Source organism: Rhinatrema bivittatum, chromosome 16 (genome assembly GCF_901001135.1).
Source record: "Rhinatrema bivittatum chromosome 16, aRhiBiv1.1, whole genome shotgun sequence".
In the NCBI taxonomy this organism is placed as follows: Eukaryota; Metazoa; Chordata; class Amphibia; order Gymnophiona; family Rhinatrematidae; genus Rhinatrema; species Rhinatrema bivittatum.
In genome coordinates, this window is record NC_042630.1 from 33,389,919 (window position 1) to 33,403,606 (window position 13,688).

Here is a 13,688-nt window from a genome sequence, read left to right on the forward strand (position 1 = left end):
CTGGCCCCTCCCACCCCGAATCTGTACCCAGTTGAACAAGCTCCCGGGATCTGCTGCGGGCTGCGTCTGCCCTTTCTTGGACCAACATCCCCCCCCCCCCCCAGGAGGAGACTGGTTGGGAAATTGTGAGCCCACTGTAGACTGCCTCCCCTCTGATCTACTGACCTCTGGGGTCTCCTTCAGCAGATAACTCTTACGTCATCCTTTCTCTGCGGCACGGCGTTCTCTGGTTTCTGATTTGGCCCTCTGCGGCGGTGGCAAGGGCGGCAGGCAGTGCTCCATATTGCTGTTGTACCTGGACCCTGGTACCTCTGCCCAAGTGACCATCGCAGGTTATCCAGCCCTCACCGGTCAAGCCAGAATACCAAATCTGTCCCGAGGGCTAGGTTTAGGGTGGCCGTCTAAACAGGTCGATCAGATCCAGTCCTGGTTTTGCCCTCCGGTGCATTCAGGGAACTGTAGTTCTGCTTTTCTTTAGAAAATCCATGAGGACTAAAGCTGCCTGTGTGCAGTGGGTCAAAATCCAGGCCTGGATCAGCCTGTTTGGTTGACCTGGGGCGAGGTGGCTCAGCCATACCCTCGTTGGGCCGAGGGCTGGAGAGGCTGCCTCCTCGGAGGGCCCACCTTCAGTTGTCGCTGGTCGGCTGGCGGGGGCGCTGTGGCCCTAAATGCACCGCCTTCCGTGGCACAGGCCAGGGAGGGCGAGAGCGGAAGAGAGGGTGCCCCCCAACCCAAACCTGTGCAGCCGCGCTGTGCCAGAAGAGATGGGGATCTGCCCCAGGAAGTGTAATGGTCTCTCTCTATGCCCCGAGAGAGCTCTAGTCTCCTTTCCCAGCACCTCCTGCTCATTTTTTTTGTCAGGAGCAATCTACGATTTCATTGCGGCAGGTTGCACAGAACTCTTGATTGTGGACCCTTCCTCCCTCCCATCCTCCAACATATATCAGAAAGAGAGGTTTTCTCTGACAATATAGAAATGGGTCTTTTTTTTTTTTTGCGGCTAACCTTTCCTAGCATCGTTTTCTAGAGCCGCCCATCTTTTTTTTTGGGGGGGGGGGGGTTTATCACTGAGATCTCCTTTTTAAATGGACCCCCATGAATTCGACAGCAGAGCGTTTGCTGCCACCTTTCGCCTTCCCTCCCCTCCCCCAAATTTCCCAGCGCACATTGGGATGGAAAGGGAGAGGGGCTTTCTCAGCTTGGCATCAACCAGCCCAAATTATTTTCCCGTGCCCGCGCGTGAAACCTCTAGCCCTGAAATGCGTTGGGTGGCCCTGTGTAATGTTTGCTGCATTTAAATTTAAGGAAGAAAAGGCGGGGGAGAGCCTCTGATTAGTGGCGTGCTAAATTTGGTGTCGTGCCAATTAGAAGTAATTATTCCAGCTTCAGGCTGCCGGCCTGTGTGCTGGTTGCCACGCAGCGGGCTGGGTGTAATTAGCTTGGTTTTCGGGGTGGGGGAGGGCGTGCAGAGAGTGATCTCTCGCTCTCCCTGAGCCTGCACTGTGGAGATTCAGCGTCCGGGTGGCACTCTGAAGTGCCAGTCTGCGTCTGCGTATGTCCCTTGGGTTGGTGAATCCTCCCCCACCCTTTTTTTTTTTTTTTTTTTTTTTAATTCCGTGCCGAGATTACCATTCAGGGGCTTGGAAATAGAATCTCCCCCTCCCCCCCACACACTCCTGGGTGACAGGAGCAGGAGCATTAAGGAGGGACTAATCCCATTTTCGGGTCGATACAGAAAAACCCGCGGGAGAGCCGGCGAGCGCCCGCTCTCCCGGACCGCGCGATTCGGAAAAGAAAAATTATGTAAATGAGGGCCCGCGGTAAAAGGAGGCGCTAGGGGCACTTACTGTATAAGGGGTAAAAATTGTGCGTCGAAAACACGCGGCCAAATGCGGGCTCTGGTATCGGCCCGTTTGTGGTAGAGACCCTCCTAACCGCATCGGTCCCGTCCCGTCCCCCCCCCCGTGCGTGCGAGCCATACGTGCTTCACGGGACCAAGACGAGAAACGTTTCCAGTGGACTTGAGAAACCCAAAGATAAAGGGGGTCGTCCCGCCAGCCCGAAGGGAGGAGAAGCTCAGAAGGGAGACGAGAGAACGCCTTGCCGCCGCGCTTCCAGCACGCAAGGGACAGCGCGGAGGGAGGGAGAGGACCGCGGATGGAGTAAAGCCTGGGACAGTGCGGTGGGGGCGGGTGCAGGCGGACAGACCGGCGGGGGAACTTTTCTGCCGACATCAGAGACTTCAGTGGGCGTCGCGCTCTCAAATCTCTTTCCCATTCACATCCAACGATTTTTCAGTGGGGGGGGTCAGCTCTTTCTGTCGTTCTCCCCTGCATCGTTCACCTTGCGTAGTAATATAGTAACCCGGTAACGACGGCAGAAAAGGACCGGATGGCCCATCCAGCCTGCCCAACAAGCTGCTTATGGTAGTATCTGCCGCTCTGTGCAGGACCACCCCTATGTTTCTCTCAAGCGTAGTAGCTGCCGCTCCATGCAGTTACCCCCAAGCCTTATGATAAGGGTAGTAATGTTTATAAGCAACTGTCAAACAACATTTTCACTGGGCGAGGAGCCTTCTTGATAATTCAGACCATGCTGCCTGACGTTCTTTGCTTTTGGGACTTGACCATAGAAGCCGTCCTGTGTTTTTTTTCCCTTCTGTCTGCGTGTCAGGGCCCATGTTGGTTGATGTCGGTATCCAGTTCCCCCCCTCACCAGTGGTCCTGCTTCATGCTTGGTCCTATCCTCTCTGTTGTGGTTTGGCCTCGCCCATGTCTCACCCCGTCTCCCTTGGGCTGACTTCCTGGTTTGACCTTGGCTTGTTTTCTCTGACCCTACTGATTGCCTCCTGGCCCTCGCTTTGGAGCTGGTGGTTGCTTTCTGCTGCCTTCGCCTGGACCTGGACACTCGCTTTATGGCTATTCCTCCAGGGCCCCTCCTATGAACTGCCGGCCGTGAGAACCCAAGGGCTCAACCTGAGGGGAAGATGGTTGGTATAGGTGAAGTTCCAGCTGGTCCCACTCGGGGGCCTGCCCGCCAGCTATCGGCGAGGGCCGTATGGGCCCGCTCGTCCAGCTGCGCCAACCACACCACAGCCCAAGGAACCACATTAGCTGCCAGTGCAGCAACGGATTAGATTTTAACTCTTGTATTCAAATTTCTGACGTTTTACAGTCCATCTGATTTGCCTGGGCTGTTGGGGCATTATAGCCCCCCTTCACAGTTTTCGTTCTCAGGGGAAGGGATTGTTATCCATCCCCTCTGTGAATCTGGAGGGTAGATCCTGCTGCAGCGAGTCTGACTCTAAAGGCTTGCGTTAGGATCCTGCTATAAAGCTCCCATGTGGCCACTCCACCCATAATGCAGCAGGCAGGCCAGCCAGGTGCAGAATAATTAAAATTTAACACTTTTTTTCTGGCATTTGAGGTGTGAAAAATGTCACCTCTTCCTGAGTGCTTTGCTCTAATTTTTTTTGTGTTGGGGGCCCTGTGGTTTGGTCGCCACAGGAAAGTGAACGTCTAATGGAATATCGTCACTCCCCTTCCGAGTTTTAAGTTCTTTTTCTTCCTTAAATTCAGTGTCCGACTGCCCAGCGAGGTCAGGGACGTGCCAGCCTGCGTGAGGTGTATAAACGGAGGTTTAAAAGCGCGTGGCTCGCCTTTTCCAGAGCCTAAAGCTTGCTGTGTCGGATGTTAAACTGAATACAGGTGGGATGAGAGTTGGGAAACCAGAATCAGATCGGAGTTCCCCCCCCTTCCCCGCCCAGCGTAAGCCCCGAGGACATCGGTGACGTGATTATGACCGGTAAATCCGAAGGGGTGCGGAGGGTTACGGGGGGGGGGGGGGGGGGCGTTATGAGCTCTGCACTCACGTGCGCGACACGCCTCCGAACTCTGAGATGCGGCCGAGCTCCCCGCGCTGCGGTATTTGCCTAAATTATAGGCGGCGGTGAAAGGAACTTCCGTCGGTTCAGCGATGCCGCTGACTCTAGCTCCACGCCTGGAGCCCGTAACATTTTGATGCCAGAATCAATCGTGAAAATTCCAATAGTCCTTTCTTCCCTCCCACCAATGGGATTCCATAATGCACTTGGACAACAGTACTGCTTGCAATGTGTTATATGTTTGAGGTATCTGACCCAGACCGAGAATGCAACCCAGCCTGGGCTCCTGGTTCTACCATGGTCTTACTGCCTTTCAGCTTTATCGGAGGCCCTTTGCCTGAACTCCTGGAAGCACAGCAGATGATAGGGGACGGGGGTGGGGGTGTCCACCTCCCTGATCTCCTGCTTCCCCCACCCCCAAGGATCCTCTGGTGCTTGTCCCAGGCTGTTTTGGATAGACAGAACCCCCCCCCCCCCCCCCGGTGGACTGTTCTCGCCACACACGCTCATCAGGAAACAATGCCCGCCTGTGCTTCTCCTGCAGGTAGCGTTCTCTGAGCCAGATATAGAAATAAAAGTTGTGATGTTTTCTTAATTAGTAGATGCCGACGAATGTGACTTGTAATTAAAATCTGCAGCGGTAGGGGAGCCGCAGTGAGAAGCGGTTCTTGCAGATTCCCACAGATGTAGGCAGATCGGCTGTCAACGCGCTTGGCGGGCACATTTCTTCGGGGTGCACGCCTCCAAACGACACGCAGGCCCTGGAGCTTGAATCCCCAGGGTTTTATTTTTTTTTTTTTGGTAGAACCTGCTTTTTTTTTTTTTCATCTCCCTCTCTTCTCCTCCTTACCTTAGTGCGGACTTGAAGGGCTAAAAATGGTTCAAGAGCTTGCCGAGGTGGTAGCCACTGAAATGGGGACAGAATTTAGGCAGGCTTGGGAAGGATTCAGAGGGCGAGCGGGGTAAGATCCAGGGGGAGATGATTGGAGATGGACTAGGAGCTGGAGAGGCTGCCTCCTCGGAGGGCCCACCTTCAGTTGTCACTGGTCGGCTGGCGGGGGCGCTGTGGCCCTAAATGCACCGCCTTCCGTGGCACAGGCCAGGGAGGGCGAGAGCGGAAGAGAGGGTGCCCTCCAACCCAAACCTGTGCAGCCGCGCTGTGCCAGAAGAGATGGGGATCTGCCCCAGGAAGTGTAATGGTCTCTCTGTATGCCCCGAGAGAGCTCTAGTCTCCTTTCCCAGCACCTCCTGCTCGTTTTTTTTGTCAGGAGCAATCTACGATTTCATTGCGGCAGGTTGCACAGAACTCTTGATGTGGACCCTTCCCTCCCTCTCATCCACCAACATATATCAGAAAGAGAGGTTTTCTCTGACAATATAGAAATGGGTCTTTTTTTTGCGGCTAGGGTCTGCCGTGATGCAAGGACAGCGACTCGGCAGGCTGGCTGGGCCAGGAACTCTTGGTGCTGGCCACTGCATCTTAACTGTGTTAATTCTGCAGGTTTGCATTTACGAGTCCATGGCTTGCGAATGACTTTCCCTGAGCCTTGGGTAGTCATTTTGGAAGGAACCGGGCTTGGCATTTAAAGACTGGGAGGAGTTTCACAGGGACGTTGGCTGTTTGTAGGGCGGCTCAGACTGCTTAAGCCTTTGATATAGTCTGACGTCCTCCTGGGGTTTTAAATTGTATATTTTTTTTGTTGGAAAACCTTAGACCTTATTGCGAACAGTGACTGCATAGGGATGACTTACAGCTTTGTGTTTTAATACCAGTATAAACTGTATATGGGGAAATACTCTAATGCAGAGGTAACCGAGCAGATAGGCGTGGGAGGGAGGGGGTAGATTTAGCTATTTTCAGTTTAATCCCGTGGGTAGGGGGAAGGGGAGAGAGCCAATCTCTTACCTCATGGGCACGCCGCTCGCTTTGCCTCAGATCCTGGATGAGCTTTGCTCCAGCTCTTAATCACACCTTCGTGTTGAAAGGTGGGTGGCCTTGGGCCTGCTCTCGGGAAGAGAAAGCCTGACGCATACAAGGAGCAGGAGAAAGGGAGAAGACTTCTGAAGTGGATGGAGAGTCCGTTGCCGTTTCCAGCCAGCCTGGGAATCCACATCCAGGAGATGCAGAGATAACAGTGGTTTTGGATTATATATGTGGGCGATTAACCTGGGGTGGAGGGGGTTGGGCATTAAAAGATTCCAGCGCAAGGTTATCGGCAGGCTCCACCTTTACTAACGGGCCGATACGGTACAGTGCACTCCGGCGGAGTGCACAGTTAGCCCGGGTTTGGCCACGTGTTTTCGACGCACTAGCTTTATCCCTTATACAGTAAGGGGTAATAGCGCGTCGAAAATGCGTGGCCAACCCCCCCCCCCCCCCAAACTAATAGCTTGATGGCCCTATTAGTTATTCCCGCGCGATTCAGTAAGTAAAATATGCAGCGAAGCCGCACAATTTACTTTAAAAAATTAATGCCTGTCCAAAGGCTAGTGTTAATTTCTGCCGGCGCCGGGGAAGTGTACAGAAAAGCAGTAAAAACTGCTTTTCTGTACACCCTCCGAGTTAATATCATAGTGATATTACGTCGGAGGCCCCAAAATTAAAAAAAAAAATTTAAAATTTAAAAAAAAAAATTTAAAATCGGCCCGCGGGTCGGAAGACGGACGCTCAATTATGCCGGAGTCCATTTTCCGAACCTGTGGCTGTCAGCGGGTTTGAGAACCGATGCAGGCAAAATTGAGCGTCAGCTGTCAAACCCGCTGACAGCCGCCTCTTTTTACAGCAGGCCCTCATTTGCATTCTAAATCGCGCGCACAGGAGAGTGGCCTGTGCACGCGTCAGGAGAGCTGGTGCTCGCCGGCTCTCCCGTGGGTTTTACTGTTTCGGCCTGTAAGTTAGGTTGCTGTACTCCTGGTTGTTAACCCCATTGCATGCAGGGACTTGTAGTTTCTGCTTCTTTCAAGGACTTCATGCTTGCAGTTGGGAGGGGGGGTGAGACACATAAACCAGGAATGACTCAAGCTGGCCTAAAAAAAAAATAAAATTGGAGCCAGTTGTGCTAGCCTTTATCCAGGCGTGTCCTAAGACAGGCACAAAGCTGGAAATTTAGTGCCTTCAACATCTAGGAACTGCGGCAAAATCTCTTGGCACTCCCCAGCTCAATTTTACTTCAAAAGCTATGAAGTAAATTGTTAGATTTTATTTTGGAGGGGTGGAGGTGGGGGGTGGAGAAGCATTGTTTAGTAACAGAAAGGAAAAAAAGACGCTGTATATCCATGAGCTGCAAAGTAGTCCCTAGATCCATGAGCTGCAAAGTAGTCCTTACTTTCTAAGCTGAGGCACTTGACCGAGCCACAGTCTCCACGGATGGGAGCTCACCCGAGTGGCCTCTGTGCTCGTGCACTTCTCCCTGTCCGGCCCTGGGGAGCAGTTAGATTCAATTCGTGCTGAAATTGTTGTAGTTTTAGCTTTGGTTTCAGGTGCTTGGTGGGGGTGTAACATTGCCGGGAGGGCATTTAATGCAGCACCCCAGCGGCAGCCGTGATAGTGCTGCTGTTGCAGTAGGCGCTCCCATTCGAGTACCTCCAGGCGAGTTCAACCAAAACTTTTGTTACCTGCATTATGGCTCACAATGAACTGGACAACCAATGAGAAGCATCTGTCATGTGGGAGGAATCCTCTTATTTTACCAAGAGGGTGTACACAGGTCACTGGGGGGGGGGGGGAAATCAATGCAGTGGCACGGGTACTGCTTGCCGTAATTACTGTTTTCGGAGCTCGCAGTATACCTACTTTGTCTATTAAATCCAAGTGGAATTATGGTCTTATATATTTTTTTTTTCTTTCTTTAAGGGGATCTTTTTCTAAGCCCTGGGCAGTCAGAATTGCAAAGTTAGATCTGAAGACAGGGTGCGGAGAAGTCTCAGTTTTTTAAAAACGGCGCTAAAGTTCTGTTTCTGACACGTATCGTCTTGTGTTTCCTCTAGGTCTGAAGCTGGCAGGAAGGCCTCAAAACCCTTGGAATTGGCAAGGAACAGAAGAGTAGCATGAACCGAAGATAAAAAGGACCTGGCTGTTTTTTTTTTTTTTTCCTTTTTATTTTATTTTTTTTTAAATAATTATTTCATGAAAAGATTTTAAACAACACTCTCTCTAAAAGGAAAAACCAAACCCTTCCTCTTCCCTGACCTTGGAGACTATTTTGCCTGCGAAGGCACCGTTGTACGGTGAAGACTTCCAGCCACCATGGGGAGGAAAAAGATTCAGATCCAGCGGATCACGGACGAGCGGAACCGACAGGTGAGCGGGCTGGGGGGGGGGGGGGGGAATGGAAGCGGAGTTCGGTGCCTCGAGTGGGAGGGGTGTGCCGGGGTGGCCTCGCCTCCGGATCCTGGTCCTTGTCCTCTCCTAAGGTCAGTGTGATTTGAGTTTTTATTGAGGGGGCTCTCTTGGCTTTATTAAATAATTTGAGGGAGATGTTACTGCCTGTGGCGCTGTGGAATTGTATTGCGAATGGTATGTGCCCCCCCCCCCTCGAGCTTTCTCTCATGCCCAGGGATCACCTAGGACAGGCTCTTCACTCCCAAATTTGCTGAAATGCATACAGGGATTGTAGATCTTTTTATTTTTTTTTAATTCTGTTTTTGGTCTGGCAGTTCCTTTGGGTTTCTGCAGCTCAGGGGGACCCAGCTGTTGTAACTTGCCTTGAGCTACCAGTGGTAAGGCCTGAGCTATTTTATACAGTGCTGTGAAAACTTCATTTGCAACTAATCAACATTTTTGTTTTCTAACTCCTCCTTTTAAAATCCCCCATCCAACTCATCCCAGCCATCACTTCATCAGTCCTTGGCTAGGGTCCACAGACCCTCCTCCGGCCAGCGGACCGTAGGTCTGGCTGTTGAACAGCAGCTGAGATGCTTTTTGCCCACCTCCCTGGAGTTGGATGGCTGTGAGTACTACTTCTGCAGTATCCCAAGCCTGAGGAACAAAATCTCGGGTGCTCTGCATGGCAGCACACAGCACTCCCCTCCGGGCCAACCCAGGAGCCATGTTCCGATTTTTCTTTCCCACCCTAACCCCCCCCAGGAAAAAGCAGGACCACCTCACCATGCATGCAGAGGGGGCAAGCCTGTCCCTGATGACCTGGAGCCTGCTGCCATAACCCTCAGAGATGAGAAGGCCACTGTGTGCACTTTTTTTTTTTGTTACAGCCCTGCGGACCCCCCTCCCTTTAAGTTACTCACTGTGAAACGGAAGGTTGAGATTCTGGTTCTCGTGGGTCTCGTCTGACTTTCTGGATTTGTGTTGCCCTGACTCCCTGGCCCCCCCCCCCCCCCCCCACCACAGCTAACTGTAAAATCAGTCTCTGCATGGCGAGGCTGCTGCCTTCTTGCAACGACCTCAGTCACCACACGCGTAATCTCATGATTCACCTGCTCTCACCGGGATGGCATCACCCTCCTAAGCATCGAAATTATTCCCTTTGTAGTGGGTGAGACGATCGGAAAAGCTCTCCAGTGACTCAGGAGGGGTTGGAGAGGCGTCACTTAAAAGCGCTGTTGCAGCTGTTTTCACCTTTTGGCTCTTGGTGAGGGACTGCTTAGGTGGGTGCACTCTGGGATACCAAAGCTAACCCTTAACCCCCAAAGCACTCTTACCCAGACCCAATCTCTGCCGGTGGAGCCTCTGGTTGTCCAAACCTCTGCTCAGCCGAGCTGCTTTGCCGTACACCTCTGGGTGGGGGATGGGATACCTTAAAGCCCTAGCGCTGTTATTGTGAAACTGCTCCTTTGGGCTTTCAGCTCAGTCGGAGGCACCAAGAGCTTTTGTCTGCATCTATCTTTGTAGAGCTGGGGGGGGGGGGGGTGCGTTCCTCTGTTACATCCTGTCCCTCCCGCTCGCCCAGCCCAACCATTGGAGTCGCAGCCCTCTTGTCTGGGGAGGCGCAGACCGGCACTCTCTCTCCGGAATCCAGTGCCGCGCACCCCGAGTCTGCCACAGTGCCATGATCTGGGCACCCTCCCCCGGACCGTGAGTGCTGCGTCCGAAACGTTCCCCGCCAGGCCTGGGGTTTGAACCCGGCTCTCTTGCGTGGCCGCACCCTCTTGCCCTGGTGCTCGCGTACTGGTTTCACCCTGTTGGACGGGGGCTCTGATTTAGCAGCACGGTTGCGTTGGGTTTAAAATTAGAATCGGATTCTAGCCGTGCACGTGGAAGTGGAAATGCAGCTTCAAAGTCAGCAACTTAACGGCTTTGGGTGGTTTGTACGAATGAGTTCAGTCCGTAGCGCCGTGGGTACGAGCCAAGGGTCCGGGCTTACGGCAGACGTTTCTCTCTCTCGCTCACCTTCTGAGGACATTCTCGCGCTGTTGAGACGTCGTGCGAGGGCTGTCGGCCTTCCAGGTTTTTTTTGGTTTTTTTTCACGTTTGTTTCTCCTTTTGCCCCGGGATGGGGATAAATGGTACGAGCTCTTGCCCAGACCTTCGATTTTCCACCAGTGCCAGGAGCAGCATGGTGAGGGAGCCGAGGACCGGGAAGAGCTTCCCTTGGTGCGTGCTCAGAGCCGGGTGATTGCTGCCTCTCCTGGAGCTTGCGTGCGGCATGGGCGCCGGGGAAGCTTTGCCCCTCTCTGACCTCCTCCCTCCTCTCCTTGGGCCGTGATGGCCGTGCACGGCTTAAAATAGTGTCCTTGAGAGTAAGGCCAGCCAGGTCCCTCTCGCCCAGTGGCCTGGTCCCCTGACGGCAGTAAGCCCAGGGCAGCAATGCACACGCCATGTCCTCTTCATCACCCCCCCCCCCCCCGAGGAATTCATTTTTAGTTGGGGGGGGGGGCATGGCGAGAATACTAGAATGTGCCCGCCCCATTCCCCATACCGATCTCTATCTCTTCTCCACTCCCCACCTCACCCAGGTGCTCTCCTCCAGTCTCACACCCCCAGGCTGCCCCCCCTCTCGCTCTCCTTATCTAGTGCTGGTCTGCACCCATCCTCCCACTGCCTGCTGCTGCCCTGCCCATGACTGGCGGTGGTATGGCCTGCCCCTGCTGGGGTAGAAGCTGCTGCCTTGCCCCGTAGGGCACGTGGACTCTTCAAACCCTGGTGATATTATCTGGCTTCTGACTGATGTGTGTTCCCTAAATTTGCCCAACTCCCTGTTGGATAACGCCCCCCAGCACGGAGTGAAAAAATCACGCCCTTTTGTCCCATCGGCTTTTCCTAGCTCAAAGCTCGCTGTCTCGTGCCGAGTGCCCGCCTGTTTATACGGCCTTTGTTTCTGTGGATATTGGGGGGGGGATCGGGTGGAGTGTTTCTTGATGACTATCAGCACAGCAGCGCCCCAGTTTACTGCGAAAGTAGAAAGAGAAACATCTTAATTGGTTTAGCTGCCAACTTAATTATTATTATTATTAATTATGTGGTTTTGCCAGTAATCTTTGAGAGAGCTTCTCCCTATGTACAAGAAACAGAAAGCTTGTAAAACGTGCAGTAATTGAAACAGTAAATAGCCACCGGGTTGTTAGCACTGGGACGGCATTTACAATATAACCACAGCTTACTTGTTCTTGGCAAATCTGCAGGAGGCCCTGGATTCTTTATAGGCTGGGATATCTTTCCTTTCTTTAACGTCTGATAAATAAATATAGATTATAGGTATATATAGGAAGACCAGGCATACAATATTAGCGCAGAGCAGCCCGAGGCAGAGAGGCCCATCCCAAACTCTCACAAGCATTATCATCCTTGGATGACTTCTTTCGCTGAGCCGACGGAAGTGGCCCAGCGAACAGCTCGCGTTTTTGTAACCAGACCGGCAGTTTTGTCGCGACGATGGTAGGTGAGCGGCAGGGGTGTGCTGGTTGCGCGGGAGAGAAGAGAGGATACACTATCGGGCCGATGCAGTATCGGCGCGTAAAAAAAAAAAAACGGACCTCTCCTGGGTGCGCTCCATGCAATAGGCAAATGAGCTGCCGCGCTAAAAAGAACCAGACATGGATAATTTGTGCGTCCCTGGCGCTCTGCATCGGGCGCCCGGGAGAGAGGCTGGGCGCCCACAACAGCCTGGCCAGAGCTCCCTCCCCCCTACCAGCAGGGCTGCTCCCGATTGGTCCTGATCACGGACATGTGACAGTGAATGAACCAATCGGCAGTAAGTGGAGTGAGTAATGTGTAAAATGCCCGACACTTGAATTAATTCACGTCTTCACTTACAAAAGCGATGGTCCAGACCTTGGGGGATACTGCTTTCTGTGGTTCCCCCTAAGTTGAGCTCTCGAGTGCGGCCTGATTCTACTTTCTGGGGTTTCTCCTACTTAGTAAGGTGAGAATACCAATAGGAGGAATCACTGAAAACAGAATTTTTGGGGTTTTTTTTTTTATTCATTGAGCCCTTGAGCGCGGCAACGCCTGCTGATAGCGCTCATCACATGCAAATTCCACGGAGATGAGGCTATTAGCTATGCGCTCCGATTGGACGCACGTTTTGGACCGCTAATCCCTGTATGGCATCGGGGGTTATTTTAGCGCGTCCAACAGGGCGTTACCCAGTGTGCTAGCCCGAGCACACAGTATTGCATCGGCCTGTATGTTTGTGGGTATTTTTTTTTTTTTATCAGATTTGGGGAGCAAGGGTTCCACTGCTAACCCCACGTTGGAGTTCCATGGAAGTGCAAGGTTGTATCTGGATATGCCGGGGGGGCCCTGGGAGGCCCGTGGCGTGCTCCGGGATTTGCTCACATGAAGACCAAACGTGTGTACCCTCTGAAAACCATGAAAAAAGGTCAGAGTGCATAAAAGTCTTGCCTCTGTGCCATAACATTGGAAATTTTCTGACGAAGTCCTGGGCGAGTCCCGCTACCCTCTCCCTCCTCCCCAAGGGACTGCGTTCGGAATGGCGCCACGAGGGACCTAACCGGTTTGCGTGGCGTGCGAGACGTCACTTATGACTTCGGAGTCAAGTGGACCCGTTGGATCTGGGGTGGCGAGAGTAGATTTGCGACTCCTTTCCAAACGTGGCTGCTCCCGGAAGGGCCAGAGGTGTTCAGAGATTTTTATCATCTTGACTTGATACAGGGTATTTATTTTATTTTTTTACTATTCTGTGCGTGCTTCTGGATACAAGGCAGCAAGGCGAGGGGCTTTCAGCCTGCCCCCCCCCCCCCCCCGACATTGTGGCTCCTTGGGGGAAGGATGGAGGAGTCGGCTGACGGCTTTCTTTGCTCGAGCTGGCAGCCGAATGGTTTCAGAGCAGGCGTTGAGCGCTGCGGCTTGGGTTGAAAGGTACAAGAAAGAAACCTGCAAATAGGATCGATTTAAGCGGTGTTCTCCGTGCCCATGGAAAAATGGCCAACACCCTCCTGTTTGATTCACATGGTAAAGAAAAGTGACTTGAACTGGGAAAAAAAGCCTGGCAGCAGCATTTTTTGGAGATTTTCCCATTACAAATTTGGCAAAATGTCAAGAGCTGGGAGCAAATTCTGTTTGTTTTTTTTTTTTGCTCCAGCCTCCCTTCCCATGTATATTTTTTGGCCTCATTAGGAGCTTTCCTGATTAAGATGTTTCGTTACAGGAACGCTTCTGGCCCAGCTGACTCGGCAGGAGTTTTACTTGATAATAAGAAGAAAAAATGATTTTTTTTTTCTTTTAATTTGGAGACATTCGTCTGGGGGCGCCACACCGGGCTGCCCTGTAAGGTCCTGCAGTAGAGGAGAGGAGGGGGAAACCAGGAGACCCAAGTTCAAATCTAGCTCCCCCCCCCTCTGTGACCTTTAACTAGTTGCTTTGGCTTCCATCGCCTCAGGGTGCCCA

At 52.6% G+C, this 13,688-nt stretch overlaps 1 protein-coding gene across 8 annotated transcripts in view; it reads left to right on the forward strand.

The window, feature by feature from the left end:
* Nucleotides 1-13,688, forward strand: part of MEF2D (myocyte enhancer factor 2D) — a 130,163-nt gene that overhangs the window by 62,907 nt on the left and 53,568 nt on the right. For all 8 annotated transcript variants that reach the window (XM_029581648.1, XM_029581650.1, XM_029581642.1 and 5 more), the window contains one exon: nucleotides 7,871-8,183. In XM_029581648.1, coding sequence (XP_029437508.1) covers nucleotides 8,130-8,183 — 54 coding nt within the window. In that variant the 5' untranslated portion in view covers nucleotides 7,871-8,129. The remainder of the gene's footprint in view (nucleotides 1-7,870; nucleotides 8,184-13,688) is intronic.